At 43.0% G+C, this 23,223-nt stretch overlaps 2 protein-coding genes and 1 long non-coding RNA gene across 4 annotated transcripts; 1 reads left to right on the top strand and 2 right to left on the bottom strand.

Moving 5' to 3' along the window:
* The first annotated feature begins 595 nt into the window (after positions 1-595).
* Positions 596-2,241, top strand: LOC111221462. Its single transcript, XR_002665094.1, has 3 exons — positions 596-607; positions 1,470-1,547; positions 2,191-2,241. It is a non-coding gene; the product is annotated as an uncharacterized LOC111221462 (long non-coding RNA).
* Positions 2,242-5,564: 3,323 nt separating this feature from the next.
* LOC111221958 (RNA-binding protein 38-like) lies at positions 5,565-15,775 on the bottom strand. Its single transcript, XM_022745560.1, has 4 exons — positions 15,370-15,775; positions 12,987-13,110; positions 12,433-12,487; positions 5,565-7,405 (listed from the first exon to the last, which is right to left on the bottom strand). The coding sequence occupies exons 1-4, from the start codon at positions 15,580-15,582 to the stop codon at positions 7,063-7,065; spliced, it is 735 nt and encodes a 244-aa protein (XP_022601281.1). The 5' UTR covers positions 15,583-15,775; the 3' UTR covers positions 5,565-7,062.
* Positions 15,776-17,521: 1,746 nt separating this feature from the next.
* On the bottom strand, positions 17,522-23,184 carry rae1 (ribonucleic acid export 1). 2 transcript variants are annotated; one of them, XM_022745231.1, is made up of 13 exons: positions 23,086-23,184; positions 22,306-22,424; positions 22,055-22,159; positions 21,743-21,835; positions 21,562-21,648; positions 21,391-21,477; positions 20,236-20,307; positions 20,023-20,130; positions 19,717-19,823; positions 19,448-19,523; positions 18,674-18,868; positions 18,439-18,524; positions 17,522-17,815 (listed from the first exon to the last, which is right to left on the bottom strand). In XM_022745231.1, coding segments are annotated over exons 2-13 (1,107 nt in total). In that variant the 5' UTR covers positions 22,396-22,424; positions 23,086-23,184; the 3' UTR covers positions 17,522-17,814. The 2 variants fall into 2 exon arrangements, with proteins under 2 accessions (XP_022600952.1, XP_022600951.1); XM_022745230.1 differs by lacking the exon at positions 17,522-17,815 and having other exon boundaries at positions 18,435-18,524.
* Positions 23,185-23,223: the final 39 nt, after the last annotated feature.

Raw genomic sequence — 23,223 nt, 5'->3', positions numbered from 1 at the left:
ACGGGGACTGAACTACAACCCACATATCCATAGATGCACTGTTCATTGAGATACACTTGATCACTTCATTTTACTCAAAGTGCAACCTGTTCCAGCTGTTGTTGCATCTGTCTTTTTCTGTCAGGCCAACTCATTAATCCCTCTTCACTCCCATTAACTTTGATAAAGTTAACCATAAATATCAGTTCTGTGTGGTACTATCTCCTCTGGCTCATCTCATTATCACCAGCCCCAGTGGAAGTGCTAGAAAGAACTGGAGGTGTGAGAGTGGCATGTAGGGCCGTAGGAGCATGTGATAGGATGCAGGCCTGCTGTTGGATAAGCAAGTCTTGCTTCTGCGACAGCCCTGAGAACTCAACTGATCCACAAATATCTCTGTTTTAATCAAGCCCAGACTCCACAGTTCTGGTTGTACAATTTCCAAGTTACTTTCTAGTAACATTTTCATTATCAAGCTCCTCGCAACACAAAAGAAGTATAAAAAAAGTATTATCAGTTAGGACCAACAACATACACTATTCAGTATAATATTTATTTATTGTGCATTATTATCTTTAGAGGCTTATTGGTTTTTTTGTAGGGGAGTGAATCATGGGAAAGAAGCTGTGTAAGTGCATTATTTTGATGGCCTGAAAAACTCTTGGCAGTTAATGGGACTCTTGGTAAATTTTTAGTGAGGAAATAGCACATTTATTCTCTTACTCATGAAAAGTTAGATTCATAAAAATGAAATGAATCCTTGCTGAATTCAATGTAGTCAGGGGATTTGCCTCCAGTCTTACTTGGTCTGGTATGACCAGTAGCTAATGGTGGCTAATTTTAACTAATGTTACCATCAGTTACTGTATATAAAGATGGACGATGCGTCTCCACTTCCTCCCACTGTTCAAAAATGAAGCCAAAATATTCCAGGCACTGCCATCTTGCACCAGTGACGTCATTTGGAGCCAGAGTCTGCGCTATAGTGATCGGCCAGTGGAGTTGCGGTATCAAGGTCTCGTCCATATGCCAATCATGAGTAAATCACAGCTGTCAATCATGATGTCCCACCCCCTATTTATAGCACCAAATAAATAATTAAGACCAAATTCACCAGAAAATAACTACTTGTACATATATCAGCATGATAAGAACTAATTAAAATGACAGAAACCATCTTTGGGAAAAATTCATTTGACATGTACTTGGAGCCGCTAACACGGAAGGGGCGGGGCTTATGAGCTATACTTCAGCAAACCCCCAGGGGTTGATCAAGATATTTTGGCTTCACTTTTAAAGCGCTGTTATGTCATCCATCTATATATACAGTCATTTCTTAGCACATGTAATATTACTACTTTGGCTACTGTTACGGTGCATTTTAGCATTTAGCTTTAACCTGTAACTGTAGCCACAGTGCCTAATGTTCACATCAAATGGTAAGGACAAGATTCTTTGCTCCACTCACCTATGTTCTTTTTAATCAATAGCCCCTGCATCCCTGACTAGACCGTGGTACATTTACTGTCAAAAACAACAATTTCACATGGACAAAGGGACATGTTTATGTAAGTGACACAAGAAGCCTATGTTGTTTTCAGATTCTGCAATTCAATGTGTCTTGCTGGCTGTATCGGCTGAATTCCTTGGCACTCTGAATGATCAAGTTTGCTCAGCTTGTGAGAAGTTATTGGCAGCTTAACACCCAGCTGAACTGCTTTTAATCCATATTTCCTCATTACTCTTTTCCCTTTGTCCAGGATTGTAACAAAGGAGTTGCTATTGGGAGGTTTTATTTCACTCCTACATTTCCTCTCCATTTACTGTAATTTGGGTAAAATTTAAACCACCACCACATCATCAATGTAAGCAATACCATCTATAGTGCCATTCCTCACTGTGTGGTAGCAACAAAAGCTCGTATCACCTTCAGTCACAGCAGAGCTCTGCATACATATCCCATCTGTATGGAAATTTGGTATTAATGACTCTATTATTATCATTAATGACTGTTGCTCTGAGCTGCTGTTCCCCTCGCTTACAGTTAATCCTGTTTGTCCTACTTTCACAGGTAGCTCAGAGTGTAGTACACAAACAATGTTAATACACCAAATATGAACACATTTATCTGCGGCAGTGTTTCTGACTAGGTATTTTTGACCCCCCTTCAACTAAAGCCTATCACTGACAATGTTATTTGTGTCTTAACAGCAACTTTTACACTTCCCCTGCAGCTGCCTACTGACTGTCTCCCAGACCGGGCCATGTTATCTAAATGGGCTATTGGCACAGAAGAAGGCCACAGGAGAGAGTGTGTGATGGGTTTCTGGGGTCTGGTCATTTCTTCTGAGCGCCTGGGTAAATATAGCTTGAATCTGAGGCCTATCTGATGCCACTGGCTGACACTCCCCAGGCCCAGATAGACCCATGTGGAACAGAACTCTGACATGCCAGACACAGGAGGATCTAGAGATAGGGCCAGTCAAGCGTAAAACGCTTGGCTCAGGTTTAAAGATTCATCTAATAAGGGAACATTTGCGTGAAATAACATTAATGCATGATCACAGGCCATGACAAAATAATGAGCTCATAAAATAGCTATTTACAATTCTCTATAAAGCATTAACTTCCAAATGGGGGTTCCCTGAGTGCTCACAAATGTCATGTATCATTTCAGCTGATGAATGAAATGGTTTTGCTCCTTTGTTTAGATGCAGTTAATCATCCTGTTACAAATGCTAACGTTAGACACGGCGAGCATCCAGCCAAAACAGCAAGCCAAACAAAATTGTGCTCCAAAACCTTTACTTAGTATTGTTGCATTTTCACTTAAGCCTTAAATTATAACTAATGTTGTTCAGTAGCACAGTGTTTGTTAAGTATATATGTATATGGAAAAAGTATGAATTTTTCTTTTCATTATTATTATTATTATTTATTGTCTCTGTATAGTCATTGTATTCAATTACATTACCTAGAATTAAGAAGAAACTTGCTGATATTCTCTTTTTGTTATACGTTAAGCTAACCATTTGGATTATGTTTCTGATCACAGCCTTGATGATGTACCTAGAATACATTTTCACATGATGCTTACTCAAGCCAACTTCAAGCTATCCTACATGCTGTTCAGTCCACGAAAACAAGTTGTCATTGAATGGTTGCAATAAAAGTCAGGTTGAGGTCTGATAAAGTGAAACTGTTTTTATGCCACTTCTGAGGAATTCTTTGACGTCAGAGTTGTACAACAGGGTGAGAAGTGTGCTAGGAGTGAGATTTGACCGAGCCTACTTTGTATGTACGTGCGAAAGTGAGAGAGAGAGGGAGAGAAACAGAGAGAGAGAGAGGCCTTATAATGACTCAGCACAACAGGGTCCGCTGACCTCGTTCATCAAGCTGACACCCAGCTCTGTTTCTGCTCCTTTCTGGTGTGATTCACAAGGAGAACGCGAGAAGGAGAAAAAGAGAGAGAACACGAAGGGATGTTAGAGACAGGGAAGAAGGGAGGGAGAAAGAAACAGTGGCATGTGAGGAGAAACAGGACCATGGGCACTGAAGTGAGGAAAAAAGGGAGAGATGTTAAGGGGAGAAAAAAAAACAACACAAGTGACAAGCAGAAAAGTTGAGTAAATAAATGTGTGTGAGATCACTAACTGAGAAGAGGGAGATAGTGAAAGATAAACAGTGGTAAAGTGAGGAGAACAGAGGGACCAGAGCTGCCTCACTACAGTAACAGCCAGTAAACACGGCAACAGCACAGACATCAATTCTGTTGAGTGCAAGTGTGTTTAAAAATCTGTGACATGATTCAGATATAAAAACTGCAACTCGTTCTTTGTGTTGTCATCTCCTACAGTCTGTCTGAACACACTGCATGGTTTTCATCAAGGGTTTTTTTTTTTATTTTATTTGCTTGCTATAAAGCCATGTCACGTCCCTAAACACAGCTCCAGCTCTGCTGTCATCACTGAAAAACAATGTTGCTGTTTTATCTAACATATTTTATACAAAAACTAAAAACTACATCAAACTAAACTAAACTACATCAAAGCACCTTTACTTTGAGTCTAACAAAGGGACAGCCCCTCGATTTTACAAATCAAAGCCAGTTTACTCATCACACTCACTCATAATATCTTCTGTGGCTCTGGAGGGAGCGACCTAAAGTCTGAAAAACCACAAGTCTCAGTTTGGGCTTGGAGACTGAAATCCTTTTTACACCAAAAATAGCAAATATAAGCAGTTTTTTTAAAAAAGCGGGTAAACCTGTTAAAATAGGTGATTGACTCATTTTACACAGCCAGCCGAGTTTGCCTTTCTGAGAGGACACACCAAACTCTGTTGGTCTGTTGACCTTCGACTCTCCGGACATTTGTCCAGACTGAAATGTCAATTACTAATGGATGGATTGCCATGAAGTCTGGTAAAGACATTCATGTCCCTGCCAACTTTAATAGTAATAACTAATGCTCTTGACTTTCAGGTCAAAATTTTAGTTTGTCCAACACTTTGATTTATGACCAAACACCTGCTAAACTAATGGCATTCCCATCAACTTCAATTGTGATTAGTGATAACTGGTGACGCTAAACTAAGATGGTGAATAAGGTGAAAATAGATACCGTCTAAACCTCAGCATAGCATTGTCACTGTGAGCATGTTGATGTTAGCATTTAGCTCGAAGCCCTGTTGTGGATAAGTACAGCCTCACAGAGCTGCTAACGTGGTTGTCCACTCTACCCCCTTGATATACGTGGGACACTGAAAATACAGCTATAGGGGATGAGAATATGAAATGATAGGTAAAAGGGCAGGATGTCCATGTAATCAAGTGCAGCATGTCATGAGTAAATAAGGTCTGAATGGATTTCCATCAAAACAAAGCACCACAGAGACATCTACTGAATTCAAAGCCATGCTGTAAATCATGAGCGGGTAGATAAATTACACCCTGGATAGGAACAAAAAGATAATGGATGTGTTTTTGTTCTAACAACCTTGCCTGTGTTTTGTTCTCTGGGTCTAAGTGGGATTTAGAAGTGACACATCTTCTAAAGAAGCTGATGTAAGCACAAACATGTAGAGACGCTGCCGGGAAACGGAGCAAGCTGAGCTCGTTTGGCAGAGTGAAAAAAAAAAAAATGTTACTTGCAGCTCGGGGTAATGGGGCTTCAAACCACTTTTCATTTTTTTTCTAACCAAAACCTCTCAGAGAGAGAACGAATGCAAGTGTGTTGGCCGAGGGAACACCCAGCACCCCTGGCAGGTGGTGGTGCTGTGACTTGATAAAAGTCTGGGCCCCCTGCACAGGATCTACCAGCACACACTGCCTTGATAACAAGCACACACGCACACATTTAACTGAACCCTCTCACCCCACAGGCTTTTCACAGTGTCATCACAGCAGGCTCTGCATTTCAGTTACTCTGTGAGCACAATGGCACTTCAATACCGAAAACACAACTGTAAACACAAATAACTAAAGTGGTTGCATTTTGAAGTCTGTGACAGGATTGTGGTCTCTTTTTCAAAGAACAACTCAGGAGGCATCTTTAAGTACAAATTCTTTATTTAATTTTTTTGGTATGGCTTCTTTGAAGGGACTGTAAAAGACATTTTTTTATTGGGGAAAAAAAAAACAAAACAAAAAAAAAAACTAGGAGATGAGCATGAATGAGCACAAATGAGCATCTACTGTAGTTCCATGCACCTGGGCAAATCCACTGACATGGTGACAGGACAAAACAAAATGAATACCACACCTGTGGATCTGCAGATTAAATGACATCAGTGCCACAACTATAGTCATAGTTACCAAAAAAAAAAAAGCTATTTTAACTTAGTACCTCTTATAAATACCTACATATAAATATTGTAAATGTACTGAAAACATTTTAAAATGCTGTACATGAATGTCCTTTTGAGAGCAACAGTTTATGACAATCTCAGTGAGAAGAGAAGAAAAACAAAAAAATACACTGGTGTTTGAGCTCAGTGTCAGCTACCTTTCTTGGTCTCCATCGCCCACATACTGCATGTGATTATCTACATCCATCTGAAATGATCAAGACCCAAGTAAGCAAAATGAATATGACTGACTGCTGAAAACAGTCTGGCCAGTTCCAAAGGGCTTTCTGCACTTGGTTCTGCGACGGGGCGAGCGCTTGAAGAAACAAGAGATTCAAAAAAAGTTCTTTTGTTATTAAGGCCTCTTTAATTAAAAAGAATAAAAAAAAAAAAAAGTGTAGTCCTGACATCACACTCTCAAAACAATGGAGCTCCCACAGTCTCATACTGAAACTTTCTGTTTTGTCCTTGAGGTGAAATCTCGTCGTCCTCCTGGGTGGCGCTAAACGCTGGAGGTTTGTTCGTGAGGCAGTGCTCTGCCTCACCTTGGATAGCACCAGGATGGGACCACAGATATGCTGAGAGGCTGGCTGTATGCTTCCCCAATCACCACCCTTGCATCCTCATTTCTGACTGTCCCCTGTTGTCCTAAAGCAGCAGCACCCTTCATATCCACCCCAGATACTATGTAGTTGGAAGGAAAGAGGTGTTACATGTCCCAGACAGCTCTCAAAACATCAATATGTACCATGGACACATATAACTTCCACTGATTGAGCCACAAACGATGATAACATTGATAATAATGGCATATAAACAGAACATGACAATGACATTAATACAATAATAAAGGACAATAAAAAAAAAAACAACAACAACAATGATAATAATAATAATAATAATAATAATAATAATAATAATAATAAAAAATGAAGTGTCAGCTTCTGGAAGCCCTTGGAAGCGACCACATACTTTATGCTGTTTAGCTTCCCAACCTGAACCTTGACAGTCCTCAAATACCCACCCACCCCTTTTACCCCTTAACCAATGAGCAAATGGCTCATCCTGATCGTATAGTGCAATTGTCCTATCCTTTTTCCTGAAAGCTCCTGTTGACGACAGCAGGGTCACCCTATAGGGTGTTCATCATCCTCTGCTCAAAGGTCAGTGACCACAACTCCTTACTCCTCCTCCACCACCTTTATCACTCGCTCTCTTCCCCACTTCCTCTCCGGCTCACTGCATACGGTCCGGCTGGATGTGCTGCTGTGGGGCGTAGTGCAGGAAGGCTGGGGCTGGGCCGGCAGCGGAGGGGAGGGTTGGGTGGACGGTGGCCGGGGCAGTGGCGGCAGGGGCCGGGCCAGCAGTGGCTGTGGGGCTGGTGGCGTAGCTGTAGCTCAGGAAGCCAGCTGGTGATGCGGCATATGGGTACTGCTGGTCAAAGGCAGCCTGGGCGTATTGGGTGTAGGCTGTGCTGTAGTCCAGGTAGGGGCTGGTGCTGACAGAGGTGGAAACCTGAGTGGGCAGCACCAGGCTGGGCTGCACAAAGGCTTGTGGGTAGACATACGGCTGGGCCAACCTGCACATAGACACAAAGACCAAACAGAGGGGGGCGGTTAGACAGAGGGGCTGCAGCAACAGAGCAGAGAAATCCCAAGGCCTGGCTTCCATTGTTTACATTGCTCCCCGAGGGTGAGTGTGTTGGGAATATAAACTCTCTGTAGGTGTTCTGAACTTCGGGAGTTCTCTCACAGATCCACTGTTATTAAAGACTAAATAGACGAGAGACAGAGGAGGTCAGGAGGGGAAGGTGACTCAACCCTCAGTCTGTGTCAGTTAGTAAAACCTACAAAACCTGTTAGGTAGGGCTTCCTGAGGTAGATGGGAGGGGAGGAGTGGGGGGGGGGAGCTGAATGATAGAGTCAGCCGTTACTGGCAGGTTTTCAAGTTCAGGCATCAGAGTGTTTTAACAGCTGCTGCTCTTCACTCGCTGAAGACACACACACACACACACACACACACACACACACACACACACACACGGAAACACACGGAAACACACGGACACACACACACACGGACACACACGGACACACACAAAAGGGATGTGCATGAAGGCAGTGCAGAAGTTGCAGTCTCCTAGTTCTCACTTGGTGTGTAAATCTCACACCGACTATCACAGGTGATGATGCTTGCTGGGGGAGGTAACGGTGGCAGGGGAGCTCATCGGGGCTGGGTGCCAGGCTCTGGCAGGCCTCATGGGCCAGCTCTCTGATGTAGCTGATTAGAGCTGTGGGGTCTGGGGACAGCACTGTCTCTCCCTCTTTCTTTGCTTTGCCACTTTATCCACGGAGGAAAGGGAAGGGAAGAAGTCTTTAGAGGAGTCTATTTTTATTCAGGACCTGAAGTATCTCTCCTGAGATGCTGTCTAGAAGAAGGGGCTTTTACATCACCCATATAAAGGGTGATGTAACTGACTGTTTTTGAGAGCTTTATCATTGATACTACACTTTTAGGGGAAAACATCCACAGACACTCACCCCAAGACAAAGACAAGATAGTCACAACAAATGTCACACTGACTTACGCTCTTCAGCTGCATCTCAGTGCTGATAAAAACCTTCCTTTCATGGACTGTATGTAAATTTCAGTATTTTTTTGCCCACAGATTCAGTCCATTAGAAGAAGAGGACCAGCAGTGAGAGGCACGCATGAAGTCAACACAGCAAAACATGGAAGCATGCATGGATAGGGATGTCAACACACACACACACACACGCACACGCACACAAGTCCCCTGAACCCTCCCCCTTCTTCCATCCACCCACCCACCCACCCACACACCAGTTACCACTGCAAACCCCAAACCATGCCATAATAGGGAAAGAGTCACACCACAATCAGCATAACCTCTTCACTTCATATCACACAAGAGGGAAAAGATAAAAAGGCACTTCAATCCATCACAGCACACCGCACTGCACTCTCAAGCCATTACTGGCACCTTGGAGAGAGGCCGGCTGAGGGAGGGAGGAGGGGGGGGGGCAGGCAGACATTTTCTGTCAAACCCCTCCGCGGGACTAGTCCTGTACTGTGGGCATCTTCTGATCCTCTGCTGGGGCACTGGTCAACTGGCAGCAGAGAGCAACCATGGCATAAGGATGGCAGTGATTATTGTCAGAAATAACAAAGATCCTATTGAGTCAATAGAAAGATGTGTCTAAGAAAAGCGTAATCTCACTGTTAGACTGAAAACTCTATGTCCTACAACTATGAAATTAGGAAAAAGTCAAACCTGTGATTCAACAACCTGCATCAAACTTTAAACAAGTGCGTTTCTAACAGTTACAGACGCTCACTGAGACATCTGGCGATTCAGTGCCATGAAGGCATAAAACAGGACAACAGTGGCATGTAACGAGTAAGCATAAGCAAATGAAGGCAACCCCCACCCATGAGCACAATCTACACTTTGCCTCGCAGTGCTATTGAGCTGCTTACAAAGAGGCATTCACTCTCACACACAGCTTTCAAAGATGACCATACATTAATGCCATAGGGCATATGAGCTTTCACTTGCCATGTATAATGAGCCTGCCTTCTCTGTGGCCTTGGCAGTATGTCGCCACAGGCATTTTGCCTTAACCTGGGTTTAAAATCCAGTGACCTTATGTGGGTAAAGTGGATCAGAAAATAATGTAAATACTGCAAGCCTACAGGGAGTCAAAGAGAGACAAAGCACTCCTGTGTGATATATTTGGTGTGTGCAGAAAGAGATGGAGATGGGGGAAAAAAAAAAAAAAAAAAAAAACGGGATGGGGACCAAGGCAAGTTAGGGACAGTAACATGCTCCCTGGCCACAGAGATGCCAGATGCCAAGTGGATTGTGGGACCGTGGTTGGGGGATGCGGATGACGACCAGAAGATCACAGGTCAGCTGGTTTTGTGCTGACGGCCAGTTGGTGTGTGTTTGACATGGTGCCACTCTGCAGGCTTCAGACACTGGAGCGACACGCTCACCAGAAAATATCTGATACCAGTAAACCATACAAAATTCAGGCTGGAGTATTCATCATTAATGAAGGCCACTTAATGAGCTGATGTGAAAAGCTTGGGCGATACCACATGGAGCAGCTAAATATTTCTACACGATAAACACAAATGACCTTCAGCGCATGACTCACTGCAACACGACGTGTGAAAACAGACGGGGCTGGACTGGGTCGGGGAATCAAACAACACCTTACAATACTTGTATGAGGACTTGATATTCCTCCTTCCCACTTTGTTTAAGAGGATTGTGAATGTTCTTTGAAAGCAAGGGGAGGGAAAAAAAAAAGGTGTTTTGTTTGACACCTGTAGAGGTGTGTTTCCTAGGGAGCACACTGCCTCATTAAGCATTAGTCCCAAAACACACCCCCAGATACCCTCCCCCCTCAATCTCCTCTTTAAACCCCCACCTCCTCCCTCCCAGTCTCACAGAGGTGTCAGTTTTCAGTGTCTCCATCTGAAGTGCTGGTGGTGGCAGCACTGTAATGAGAGAAATTTAAGTATGAAACACTGAAAGGGAAGTTCAAAAAAAAAAAAAAAAAAAAAAAAAAAAAAAAACGGATTACTTGACGTGGGAAAGTGGTATGTCTGTGCATGGAGCGGAGGAGGAGATACATGAGGGGAGATGAATCTGCAGGCCACACTGACAAATCCTCCCCTCCCCATCAAAACAATGTTCCTGGCCTCTGTGACCCCTCGCACTCCACAGCATCTGCTGACCACAGCTATACACACACATCCACAGCAGTGAGTCCAAACCAGCACACCGCCGCGACATGCAACACCCCAGCACTGTTCAAAATCCTACCGCAGACCATGTCCTCACACCATATGTTGTGAAGAGGTTTTGGGGGTGGGGTGCGGTGGGGCTGAAAGAAAAGCCACTTGTACGCCTGGCTTCTTAGGGAGGCCTGCGTCTGTCACCCGCCATACACAGAAAAACTCAGAGGCAGGCGGACAGGTGCTCCGTGTGCCTCTCTAGGTCTCTGGGGTGGTGGTCATGGAAGATTAAGGGGGGTGTAAAAGGCTGTAATACGATCCAGCACCTGTCAGACACATGCCTCAAAGCCGCTCTGTGCTCCACATTTCAAACTCTCAGGGTGTAGGTACCATTCATGCTCACTATGGCAGCAGCAGCAGCAGGGACACAGGAGGGACTTTCCAGTGTCTTCCTTAGGTCTTGGAACATGATGAGACATGTCAGTGGTGGACCCCAAGATTTGTCATTCAGACTCAGTGAGACCTTACAGAGGGGGTAGTTTTGAGTTCACCGACCTCTAAAACCACCAAAGTGTTCTTATTTTGTCTTTGTCCCTGGGGACCGTCCTGGGATTTCCATGAAGCGCACATGCTTCGATGTCACAAACTGTATTAGGCTGCATTTACTGATTACTTTCATTATATATTCATCTGCAGGTTGACTGTTTACTGGGTTTAATGCATTGTTTTACAGGAGTAAAGCCTAAAACAAACCAACTCCACTTAACTCATTAAAAGAGAATATATTTTTATGAAATGAAACATTAACCTTCAGTTGTGCCGTTTCAACAACACAAATTTCATGTCATTATGAAGTGTCTACTGTTCAAGCAGATATTTGCCAACAAGACTGCTCATAAGATGAGATGAGTCAGGGATTTGGGTGGTTTACCACCTCCACACAATAATTTCCTGCGGTAAAAACTGTAATCGATTCATCACATAGTTTGAAAGATGTCAGAAAACAGTGAAACTGCACATCACAGTTCTTCAAGGTGTATTACTGGTTTTGTCTGAACCCCCAAAATATTCAAATAACACCGATATGAAAACTGAAAATCTTTACTTGAAGGGAGTTAAATCTAGCCAATGTTTGATGGATAAATTACTGTAATAATTAATGGTTTTAAAGCTGTCATTGATCGATTTTCTTTACACTGGCAAACCAATTAATCGACTTTTCGATTCAGTCATAGTCATATCTCAACATAGAAATATTGCTGTTTTATTAGTTTGTACAGCTGTAAGAACTGTTTGTCACAACATGTTCACCACACTGCTTTATAAGGTTGACTGGTGTTTCAGTCTTCCACACAGATCTGAGGCTTTGTGTGTAAAATATGAATGGTGGTGAGCTATAGCTCGAGGCGCGATATCTGAGAGCTGCAGGGGGTGACGAGAGTCATTACTGCCGTGAAATGCTCATTAGCTGCTCAGCAGACCATGGCTCCTCGACTCTACCCAGGCTGTTTCTACAACACAGCCACTGCTAGGAAGCCTTCTCAGTAACACGGCCGACTCAGGCAGGTACACGAGTCAAAGGGCTTCTGACAGAAGTTAACAAGGGAGTCACACATTCACCTCTGGAATGCTCTTCTATTATCACAGTTATGTGAATCATCTCCCGGCTCTACAAAATTCAAATATGCTAACAGACCACTTGTGGAATTGCATGTGGTCATAGAAACTGACATGTACTTTCCAGAGGCCCTGTTTGTCAAAGAAATAGTAGCCAAGTGGCGATCCACAGAGCGTAACACAAGAGAACACAACAAGCGCCCACTCCCACTCACTTACCCATACTGCCTCTGGATGAGTGCTGGGTGAATGGGCTGCACTCCGATGGATATGCCTGGAAGATAGGAGGCCGGCTGTCAGACACACACATTTGCATTTACAGAGGAGGACCGGAGAACAATACACAGAGGGCATAGAGAGACACAGGCAAGAGTCCGTTTCAAACCTACCCATAATGCAACAACAGTTTCAAATGTGCAGGAAACAGCAGTAAAAACAAGTGTTTAATTAGGAAAATTATTGTTATTTCATATGTTAATACACAATCTGCTCCATATATGGATCTGCTGTATGGATTGCCTTACTGAATGCAATGGTGAGCTACTACTCACACATTAAATGGTAGCAAACAATGTCTTTTATCCCTAAAGCAACACAGCAACACAAACAGTTTGAAAAGGGCTTAAAGAGGTGATTTATTACGCATTTGTTTGTATGTCTGTGCAGGCTGAGACATTCTCCTGACAGCGATGTGATAAGTCCTAGCCAACATTGGTTGAGTAGGATGGAAGCAGCATGATTTTCTGGATTTTATCAATGATTTAACATCTCACCTGTCTGTATGCTACGAGGCTTGGCACCCAGGTAAGCCAGGTTGACGTTGGCCTTCCTGCCGTCGATGATGGGGTTGGGATCCTTGCAGGCTCTCTCGGCTGCTCCTCGGTCTGTCATCGTAACCTGGCGACAGAGTCAGACAGAGTCACAACAAGGTCTCACAAGACAATAAAAAAAAAAAAAAAAAAAAATCATCTCATATTACAAAGCAGACAGCGGCGCGGCGTCCCCAGCTGGACACACATTTGGGTAAAACAAAAACACTTGACACATAAAACAGATTTCAGCGAGTTGGTCTTATCATAAAATTCCCCCCACAGACTTTCCACTGTTAAGATTCTGTTTCTCTGAAGAAGAAAGGAAACTACAAACAAAGCACAATGATAAGCTTTGAAAACTGCCCACAGCAGCAGTAGCCAGCCACTTGTCTGCCACTCAGCCATGGGCAGAGCTGCTGAAATATGGATCTGGGAAGAGCAACAAGGAGCTTATCCAATTAGGGACAAAATATTAAGGAGATTGGTATTAGTCTACCCCTCCTCTCTCCCTCCTGGCATTAGACGAGTCCTTCTGTTTTGATTGCCATGTTTTGCCAACTCGGAGGGTTCAGTCACCTCGGCGTGTGGGCCGAGCAGTGAATGTAGGCCATGGCTTGCATTGTTTAAGAGGACGTTTTTAAAAGAGCAGTAGGCTCCTTAATAGTGGAAGGATTCGGAACAAAGCCCACTCCAGAGCCTGTGTTGTGAACACACAGGAAGGAGCGAGGCTGTGTTTACACTGTGAAGAGTCTTGCTGTGGGGGGGGGGGGGGGTTCTACTAATCTACCTCTGAAGTGTGTTTAAAAAAAAAAAAAAAAAAAAAAAGGTGCGCTCAGCTTTGGGGCACCTCCCTCCCCTCCTGCTGCCAGGTACCTATCCAACTGGAACGCTTGGAAACAGAATTAGCAGGTTGCCTCATGCCACACAGAAAGTGTTCAGAGTGTAGAGTGCTGATTATTTCACTACCACGGGTATGCATGTCTTGTCCTGGGCAGCACCCACATTACCCTGAGCCTGTCTAACCTGAAACACCAGCCTCTGTGCTCAGCCGTTTGACACCAGCTAGACTCACAGGACAGCTTTCCTCTGGGTTAGAGAGCTGATGGGTAAACACCAAGAGCAATTGTCTTACAATTCTGCCTTTAGAAGTAAACATGCAGACATGACAGTTTTCCATTCCTTCTTTGGCCTGACAGAACATTAGTGCTGATGTGTCTTTCCAAGGTTCTGGTAAATATTTGCATTTCTTGTGCTGCTTCTGTTCTTTGTGTCAAAGAGGGAATGGCAGTCTTTATCTGCCTGGAACAGGATAAGTCACCTATTAGTGATGGTTTAAATCAGACATCACAAGGGACTTGGATATTTTTCATTGCAGCAACAGTGGCCAAGGATCAAGTTGTGATTAATGTACAAATAAAGTTAATTCCCCTCTCTTCCCCATGTGCTGAGATCAGATGGCAGTTCAAAGATCATAAACAAGCTGTTTTTTTTTGTTTTGTTTTTTTACATCATTTTACATCATTGCCTGTGGTGGCTTGGCCTGTCAACAGACTTAAAAAAAAATTAAGATCAAAGAGAAATCTTACATAAATTCACATGGTAAAAGAGAGCCATTTGTTGATTTTGGGATTTCTCTCTCAGCAGTCAAGATATGATATAAATCATGTGCTACAGCCAAGTGCTCCAGTCCGTGGCAATGGAGGGCAGAGTGTGCAAGGTCAATCTCCCCACTGCTCCAAAATAACCATATAAAGCAAGCAAGATGTGCATGCAGTCTCTCTCTGACTCACACTCACTCTCTCTCTCTTTCTCTCTCTCTCTCTCTCAGCCATAAGTCTGGGCTATTCAGGGGTGACTGGGGGGAGACTTCATTGGGAGGTTTGGGGGGGGTGTTGAGGGGGGTGGACATCAGACATATGTTGAAATATAATCTTCTTAGTTACCCATCAACTTGTGTGATCCCTCATCCTCATTAGGCTAAAATAACAGCCAGTCAGGCGAAAAAAACAGAGATGATGTGCAATTGTGCGTTTAAGCCTCAGTGGGGGGATTTCCTTTGACATGTATCTCAATTATTACATGCAGCAGATAACCAGTATTTATACTTAGTCATACACACGTGTAGATAAAATGGGGAGACATAAGGGAACATTAGCGCATACAAAGGTGATTGTCATGCAGAAGAGGATCACTTTGAGCATGTTTTAATGACAATCGCCAGGAACTGAGCTGTATGGCGGAAATAAAGCCAATAACTGAATGGTAATGAGATTTAATAATGTTAAAAGTTGTGAATGTGAGCAGCGTGTGTCTCATGGTGCAGGACTGACTTGTTTGTACTTACAAAGCCGTATCCTCTGGATTTACCGGTCTGTCTGTCCGTTATCACCACAGCCTCGTCAATGTCCCCAAAAGCCTCGAAGTATTTTCTCAGAGAGGCATCGTTCGTGTGGTACGGCAGCCCGCCCACAAAAATTTTGGTAAAGGTAGTGTCTTTCTGAAGCGGTGTGGGATGCATGACTTCCAGGGCTCCGTTCATGAACTGATGCAGAAGCATTGGTCAGCCGGAGAGAAGACCGGAGGCTCACTCAGCAGTCAACTAAGCGCCTAGCAGCGTCCCAGCATCAGTGAAAACAACACTCAGTATACACACGACTTTTCCTCTCGCGCTGTGACCTTCGCTCAAAGTTGCAGCAACCTGATGACATCTACGTCTCACACTGCGTTACCTCCGCCGTTCGAGTCCGAACTGGCTGCTTCTCAAACGATGTGAGGAAATGTGCTGGGAGATTTTATATGCCATGACCAAGGCCGCGCCCACAAATAACTCTTGACCAATCAGAATAGCCGCTGAGTTGCAACTTGGGCAGCGGTTTCTCCCATTGGCTCGCCTCCCCCCGGCCCTTGAGCTGCACCTGCTTTTGTCCTTTACAACACAAAGAAAAAGCCGTACTGTACGGCAGAAAGCCACATGGTGTATTGAAACGCTAATGGGGAAGCAATTGTCTCGGCTTCTGGCCTAATTCACCTTTCTGAAATTTAATAAGCGGTAGGTTAAGTTTGCTCATTTTACTCTCACTTCTCTTTCTCACCATGATTTTGCAAATATAGCCTGAGGAACAAAGTTTTATCATTCAGTTCAACTACAAATAAACGGGATAGTCGACATCACGCTTCAACTGAATACACAAACAATTGTAGTGTTCCTGAGTTCTTCCTAGTGTACCCTCACAATATGTTCTATCATAGTCTGGAATAATGTGTTACAGTACAACATGCCATATATTGTAAAACTACCACTACCACCTAAAACTACATATTAAACTTCCAAAAAGGGGTTTTAAACTTCCAACTAAGCCTTCCAACCCCTTTAAAACCCCTTTTTGGAAGTTTAATATGACAAATATGGCAAGTCTAATTTATTTTATTACCCTGTCATGCAAGCAAATGATTGCAGTTTGCAAAAATTGGAGCAAATGTAACCTGTGTGTGTTATGTTTACAACATTTGGCTACTCACAAACACTGATAACCTCTGTGCAGGGAAGGGCAGACTCAAGGGTTCAGAGCAACAGGTCAGTCCAACAGTGACAGCTGAAACTGTAGAAATGACTCTCCTCATGCTTATAGGTAGACCAGTAAGTCAATCTCTTTTAAATAATCATGAGTGCAGTCAGCCTGGAGGACTTTCAGTCCAGTTAGTTAAAAGAAACGTGGTGCAGACTAATGGAACAGCAGAGGAGACGCTGGTCTAGAGGAGTGGTACCTGTGTCACCCCATGAAAGTTGAGAGGAGGCGGTGAATTGTGGCAGCTGCTTATCTTCCCGCCCTCGGTGCCTTGCAGTTTCACTGCTAAGTACCAAGGGTCAGGCTAACAGTGAGGTGATACTCTAATGACCTCAATAAAATTTAATTTAACACCTTCTCCTCTATGAACTGGTTCACTTTTCACACATGGCCTTTGTAGCTGCCCATGCTACCTCATTCATATCCTCTTGATAAATCCCCCCATTTCCAGCTGTGTATCCCTGTCAAAAGAACGTAACCTGGATGAAGAACCCCATTGTCCTGCTTTGATCTCATTTGTCCTGTTAGCTCTCAGACCACAGATCCTGGTCTTATCTACAGGTAACTGAAGGGCAAAACGCTCACCCTGCTGGTTAACTTGGATTAAAACAAGCAGACAGAAGGGGTCATTGTGACACAGATGCTGTTCAAAGTTTATCATTTTGATTTTGCGATGATTCCAATGTCAGAGACCCACATGATGGAGAGATTTACAGCTGAAATATGAGATAGTGGTCATGGTTTCGCATGCACATTACAGTTCCGTAAACACCCAACAAACATTTTTACAGCATACTTACTCCCTCAAGTTGGAATAAACATGTTCAAATCTAAGAGTATGCACTTTGTTATTTATTTTACATCCCAGTTTCATTAATGGAGCTAAACCACAGAGTAACAGCAAATCAAATGAGAATGAAAAGTCTTTGGACAGCTGTAAAAAAAAAATGAGGAGCTGGAACTCATAAAAGAAAAAGACATCAAGATGAATGACAAATAAAGCCCTCCCCTTCTATGATGACCTCTAAGACCAATTGTCACACAGCTGTCATCAACGCCAGGTTGGGTAGGCCCCTCTGATTGGTCCATGCACAGTACACGCAGCACCATGGCATTGGTCCAGGTGTTTGCCGAAAGGAAGGAGTCTGTCTCGAGCGTATACACACACTAAAGCAGCAGGTCTTCCGCATTTCCTCACAAGAGATGCAACTTGGCACGACGAATCTAAAGACAGGAGGGAGCAGTCAGTCACAAAGAACATTTTTCTGAGGTTTTTTTTGTTGTTTATTTCTGAAAGGGGGTTCTCAGTGTGTCCCTTTTTGCACAGAATAAACAGCACAAAATCACTCTTCAGCAGACAAAAATAAATCCTTACAAATGATGATTGAGTCATTATAAATGAATGCTTGCATGTGTTCAGTATTCCCTTAATCTTTGCACTGTTATCTCAGTAACTTAAATAAATCCATAAATAGCTTTTTTATGTCACTGAACACACTACAAATCCTTACTACTTACAAACTAAATACTGTAAAAAGCCAGCAGGCTTCATCTCCCAAAGAATCCTGACTGTAGAAGTGCAAAGACAGCTTGTATACATTGTATACACAGAGAACACACAAGCCTTCAAAATGACTTCACTCAGGTCAGTGCTGCACCAATCCTTTACACAACGGCTACTTGTAGCAGTACTGAGATCTGAATCATGTCCTCACTGCCCAAATCCATGCATGCGAAGGGGTGCCTTGAAAGGGCCCAGAGCGAGTCAAAAGGTCAGAGGAAGTGGGGCAGCCCTGCCCGGCGACCGTGATCTCCAGGTTTACAGACAGTGGCTGCCCTTCTCTCACCATTTCTTGTTCCGAGGCTTCAGCTCCTCGGCAGCATTCCTCAGGAAGATGTAGTTCTTTTTCTGGGGGTTGTAGTACTCATGGCCCTGAGTGATACAGCATGGCAGTCAGTGACGACAAAGCAGGAATACTTTGGAGCACAATTATGAGTAGAGACCAGAATGAACTTTGTAAACTACAGTAGTAGAGCAAAAACACCTGTTCACAACTTCTATAAAGATTTTACACCTCCTACCTTCGACCAGTCGTAACTGGAAGCATACGCAAAGATGTTGCCATTGTGGTTGAAGCAGCAGGCTGTAATGGGCTGGTCGAGCTGCTCTGACGTCTTCAACTTGGTGCGGGCGTCTTTGTCCCAGAAGCTAAAGCGCCCGTCTGAGCCCACAGTAGCCAGTGTGCCGTGGACAGGATGGAAGGAGATAGCATTCACCTGATGGAATACGGAAATTAGCAGGTGACACGTGGAAAAAAGAACCACTAGGCTGGTTGACGGGTCATAGTGACTATATTATAATCAATGAATCTGTGAGGTAATACACAAGGGCTGAAAATCGACTGACATTAGAAGTCCAACAGATATCCAAGAGGGAATCATGCTATTATTAAAAGGAGACAGCAACATAGGTGTATTTAAAAAAGCTATTTACATTAATTGATGTTAATGTTATTAATTTTTACATTAATACTGATTTCAGATACTGAACACTGCACTAAATAAAACGCTATTAACTGAACTTTTTCACTGCAGACATGACACATCATTGCAGGTAAAGCACATGTGTAAATTAATTCAATTACTTTTAGTTGCAGTTATGCCAGTTGAGGGGCATCCAGTATTAAGGTCATTAGTCCTACCTGTGTTTTTCCTGCTATGACAAGGAGAATGTCTGCTGTGAAAAAGTTTATTTTTAGCAAGCTGCATCAAAACTCTTGGCAATAAAATCCACAAACTTGCATAATTTGTCTTTGATCTGAAAAAAAAAAAAGACATACTGGTGCAAGAACTTACAGCATAGATGTCCTGTGGAGTGGTTGTGTTGGTTCCGTTGGACCTGTGGCACTTGAAGGTGAAGTTGTCTTTGGCTCTAAGAGACATCAGCAAACACACGTGTCATGTTTTTCCTCTGGCTTTTAACAGTAAGGGCAGTGTCTTTTTAAATTTTGTAGTGATAATAAAGTGTTAATATTTGCACTTTAATGTACTAAAGAAACCCCTGTAGTGACTGATAAGACTTTAAAAATGAACTTGTATAAAATTGATTGTTTTAAGACACTCACGGGTTTGGAGGGTTGATATAGTGGATGGCCACTCGGCCCTCAATGCTTCCCAGTGCAAAGCCTGTGGGCTTATTCTGCTTGTCCTTGAATATGGCCACACAGCGGTGCTGCCAAGACCAGGTCAGAGATGTACATCAGATCAAAAGGCCACAATGTATGAAAAATGAAATGTTTATATTTCAAAATATTACATTATAGTTTCTAAAATTGGCTTCATTCTCATTGTCAAAGAAAATGAATCTGGTTATACATGCTGTATAGAGAGATACAATGAAAATATAATAGTTAATGACACGTTGTATTAACCTGATGTTTGAGAGGAGAGTCTATTCTACGAAATTCCGAGGGCTGGTTCTCCAACTGATACACTATCAGGCCTCTCTCGGCTGTGGCAACCACAGCCATGGGGTAAACCTACATATCAGGGTCAGGAAGGTGAAAAAAGAGAAAAAACTGATTAATCAATCAGCTGATCAGCAAGCATTAAAATACATTTCATAAAACCCTAAAACCACTTACAACATCTGCACAATAGCATCTCTCTGGCATCTGCAGAGACATCATGGGATTGGGAGAGCGGGTGTCCCAGAACTGAAGAGAAAAACAGACAAGCTGTCATTTTCCTCAGTGCTACATTAATCACTGCAAAGTTTGACATGTCAATCACTGAATAATTGCTTATGTATGGTTATATGGCAGCAGAGTTCCCACACCCACACCAAATTCAAGCTCTTTTCAATGACTTTCCACACCAAATTCCCTCACATTCAAGGCCCCAACACAGCATAGTTTGAGGAGGGCACGGATTAAGGTTAATTACTGAGAACACTACACTAAGAGTTTTTATAATGAGGACTAGCAGGTTTTACCGAAGCTCACAGACAACAATTGAAAAGAGATTGAATGTTGTGAACACTTCTGAATTGTGCTGTGTTACAGTGATGGTCTCTCTATGTGGTCTCTTGCCTTCTCCTTCACAGCACAGCAAAACAATATATTGTGTAAGTTGAGCAAGAGAGACAGAGACTTATTTATAAGTTGAAGAGCTGAGAGACAGCAGGAGACACTGCCCTATATACTCCATATAATAACCCTGTCTACTAATGTTAAGTAAAAACAAAAAAATCAAATAAACTTTCATTTCTATTTTTGCACAAAATATTGAAATTCAAGCACTTTCAATGACTTGTCAATTTGTCCATTTTCAACAACATATGAGGTCTTGTTTTTTTTTTTTCTAAAATGTACAAACTTTAAGGGATTTCAAGGACCCATGGGAACCCCGTGTCAGTGTCTACACAAGCATATAAGGAATAAAGACTAACTGACATCAGACTGACTGGGTGCTGATGAATTTCATGAGTCAGACTTTCTGAAAGCTGTTTAATTTCCTAATCTGGCCTCAATTACCACAAGAAAACAAAAGTGTAGTCAGTCTGGTAATTAAAAAAAACAGACACTCTGTACCTCCCCAAAACAGTTCTTGTATCTAAACACCTTTCTCACTAGCTTGTGATTCTAAATATGATATATTCCTTGTCTTTTTTGTCATTTTCTTGCTATGGAACCTCCCCATGAGCTGTGTCCTTAATAAAGACTGAATGAATGAATGTTATGGAAATGCTGTAATGATTATAACTGTTAAAAATGTCTGCCCCAAAAAATGTGCCGTACCTTCAGTGTTTTGTCCCAGCTGCCAGTCATGATACAGCTGTAGTTAGGGGCTTTTATCCAGTGGATTGCTTTGATTGGACCATCGTGCTGTGAAGAGAAATGGTGAGAGATCTTAACTGATTCTACTTCTTTCTTGTGACCACATAGTTGATTTGAGGGCTCTCATCCAACCTGTGCAATCTGCATCGCTTGATTGCTGTTAAGATCCCACATCTTGGCTGTCTTGTCACAGGAAGCAGTGAACACTTTACTCCCATCCTGGTTAAAGAGAACAGCACATCATAAATGATTCTATGACCCAGCACCCAGCATTTACTGCATGGATGAGACTACTCCGCAGGATGAGACTTACATCACTCCAGCATGCATCCAGCACTGGACCTGTGTGCATTTGCTGGGCTTTAGGGACAGTCTGTCCATTGTCTTGCACCTCCCAGCACCTGACCTGTGTCAGAAAATACAACAGTTACACTGTGTAAACTTGTGAGCATGCTACAAACATATTTTGTGCATAAGTAGTCCTTTGTAGAAGAGAATCCTGGTGAAGGCATCCCTCAGCCTCTCAACTTCACTGAAATTCCATATTAAAATAACAACTGATTATGTTTCACTAAATACACTAGATTTCACTGAGCACCATTTTATGACTGCAACACTAACTCACATCATTGGCCCAGGATCCCCCAATGAGGAAGTTCCCTGGCATGGTGGGTGGACTGAAAGCCAGACAGCTGATACTGTCATCTGGAGGTGAAGTCACTTCAACATCCTGTGAGACAAGTTAGGAACATCAACAACAAAGGAGAAACATAAAGCTGTCCGATAAAAAGGTGAAGGCACCGTTTTCAGCGAGCCACCATAACAAATTATAAGAAACCACGTCAAATATTTTTCTCCTGTAGTTCTCCGCCTTACCTTCATTGGATTATGACTGTCTGTTGTTGTGCTTCCAAAGACACCGGTCCCTCCTGTTCCAAACCCGGAGCTCGTCCCAAATAAGCTCATAGTTCTTTAAAGTTATTCCTAATGAACACCTGAGACAAGACAGAGGTACGGTGTGATTCACAAACGATAGACCACATTGCCTGTAGCTTTTGGATCCATCAACATTGTGAGAAGCCACATCGTTTTCACAGGTAACATGCAGTAGGTGATAAAAAAAACAAAAAAAAAACAAACTGGATGTGGCGTTGAATCAAACACTGTATGTGACGCTGGGTAGCAGCATTAGGTTGGACTATATTACTGATACTGCCAGACCTTTAGCATGGCACTCACATAAGTATTTTCACACTCATAATATAGCTTAGACATCACAGAGGTTAACTCGAGTAACGTGGACAAATACATCTGACACTTGACAGGACGCAGCTCGGCAGCTAACGTTAACGCTAACTCCGTTAATTACCGTTGCTAGCCTCTACACACCAGCGGTTAGCTCGCGTGTTAACGTAAGCATGTGTGGGCAGTTCAACCGTGAATTATATCTAAAATACATCTAAGCTCACGTGCTAATAATTGAATCGTTGTGTGGATCAGAAAATGTAGATAATTGAATCCTAGCTAACGTTAGCTAAGACCGTTTCTGAGACCATCAACCGGGACAACTTCCCCGTGCAGCAACATTTTTTGGACATTACATCTAAACACCGCAGCATCTGTAACACCGCCTCATAACAACATCAAAACACATACCCCAGATTTGCTTTTGGCTGTGGCTGTAGTTAAAGCGGTAACGCCGAAAACGCCAAAACTATTTGGCGCAGGAAAAATGTGGCGCTTGTTTCACGCTACGTCGCAGTTTGATGACGTAACAGCCCCGCTAAAAGCACA

This window comes from Seriola dumerili, unplaced genomic scaffold (genome assembly GCF_002260705.1).
Source record: "Seriola dumerili isolate Sdu_G_001 unplaced genomic scaffold, Sdu_1.0 BDQW01000088.1, whole genome shotgun sequence".
In the NCBI taxonomy this organism is placed as follows: Eukaryota; Metazoa; Chordata; class Actinopteri; order Carangiformes; family Carangidae; genus Seriola; species Seriola dumerili.
Note: the sequence above shows the minus strand (reverse complement) of the source record. Positions and strands in the feature narration are given on the sequence as shown.

Coding starts and splice junctions, on each gene's coding strand:
- rae1 (XM_022745230.1), bottom strand. CDS start 22,395: ATGAGCTTATTTGGGACGAGCTCCGGGTTTGGAACAGGAGGGACCGGT. Junction 21,836..22,054: donor GGGGATCCTGGGCCAATGAT/GTGAGTTAGTGT, acceptor TTTCTGACACAG/GTCAGGTGCTGGGAGGTGCA. Junction 19,824..20,022: donor ACTCTCCTCTCAAACATCAG/GTTAATACAACG, acceptor TGGTCTTGGCAG/CACCGCTGTGTGGCCATATT.
- LOC111221958 (XM_022745560.1), bottom strand. CDS start 15,582: ATGCTTCTGCATCAGTTCATGAACGGAGCCCTGGAAGTCATGCATCCC. Junction 13,111..15,369: donor AATCCAGAGGATACGGCTTT/GTAAGTACAAAC, acceptor CTCTGTCGCCAG/GTTACGATGACAGACCGAGG. Junction 7,406..12,432: donor CTCATCCAGAGGCAGTATGG/GTAAGTGAGTGG, acceptor GTCTATGTGCAG/GTTGGCCCAGCCGTATGTCT.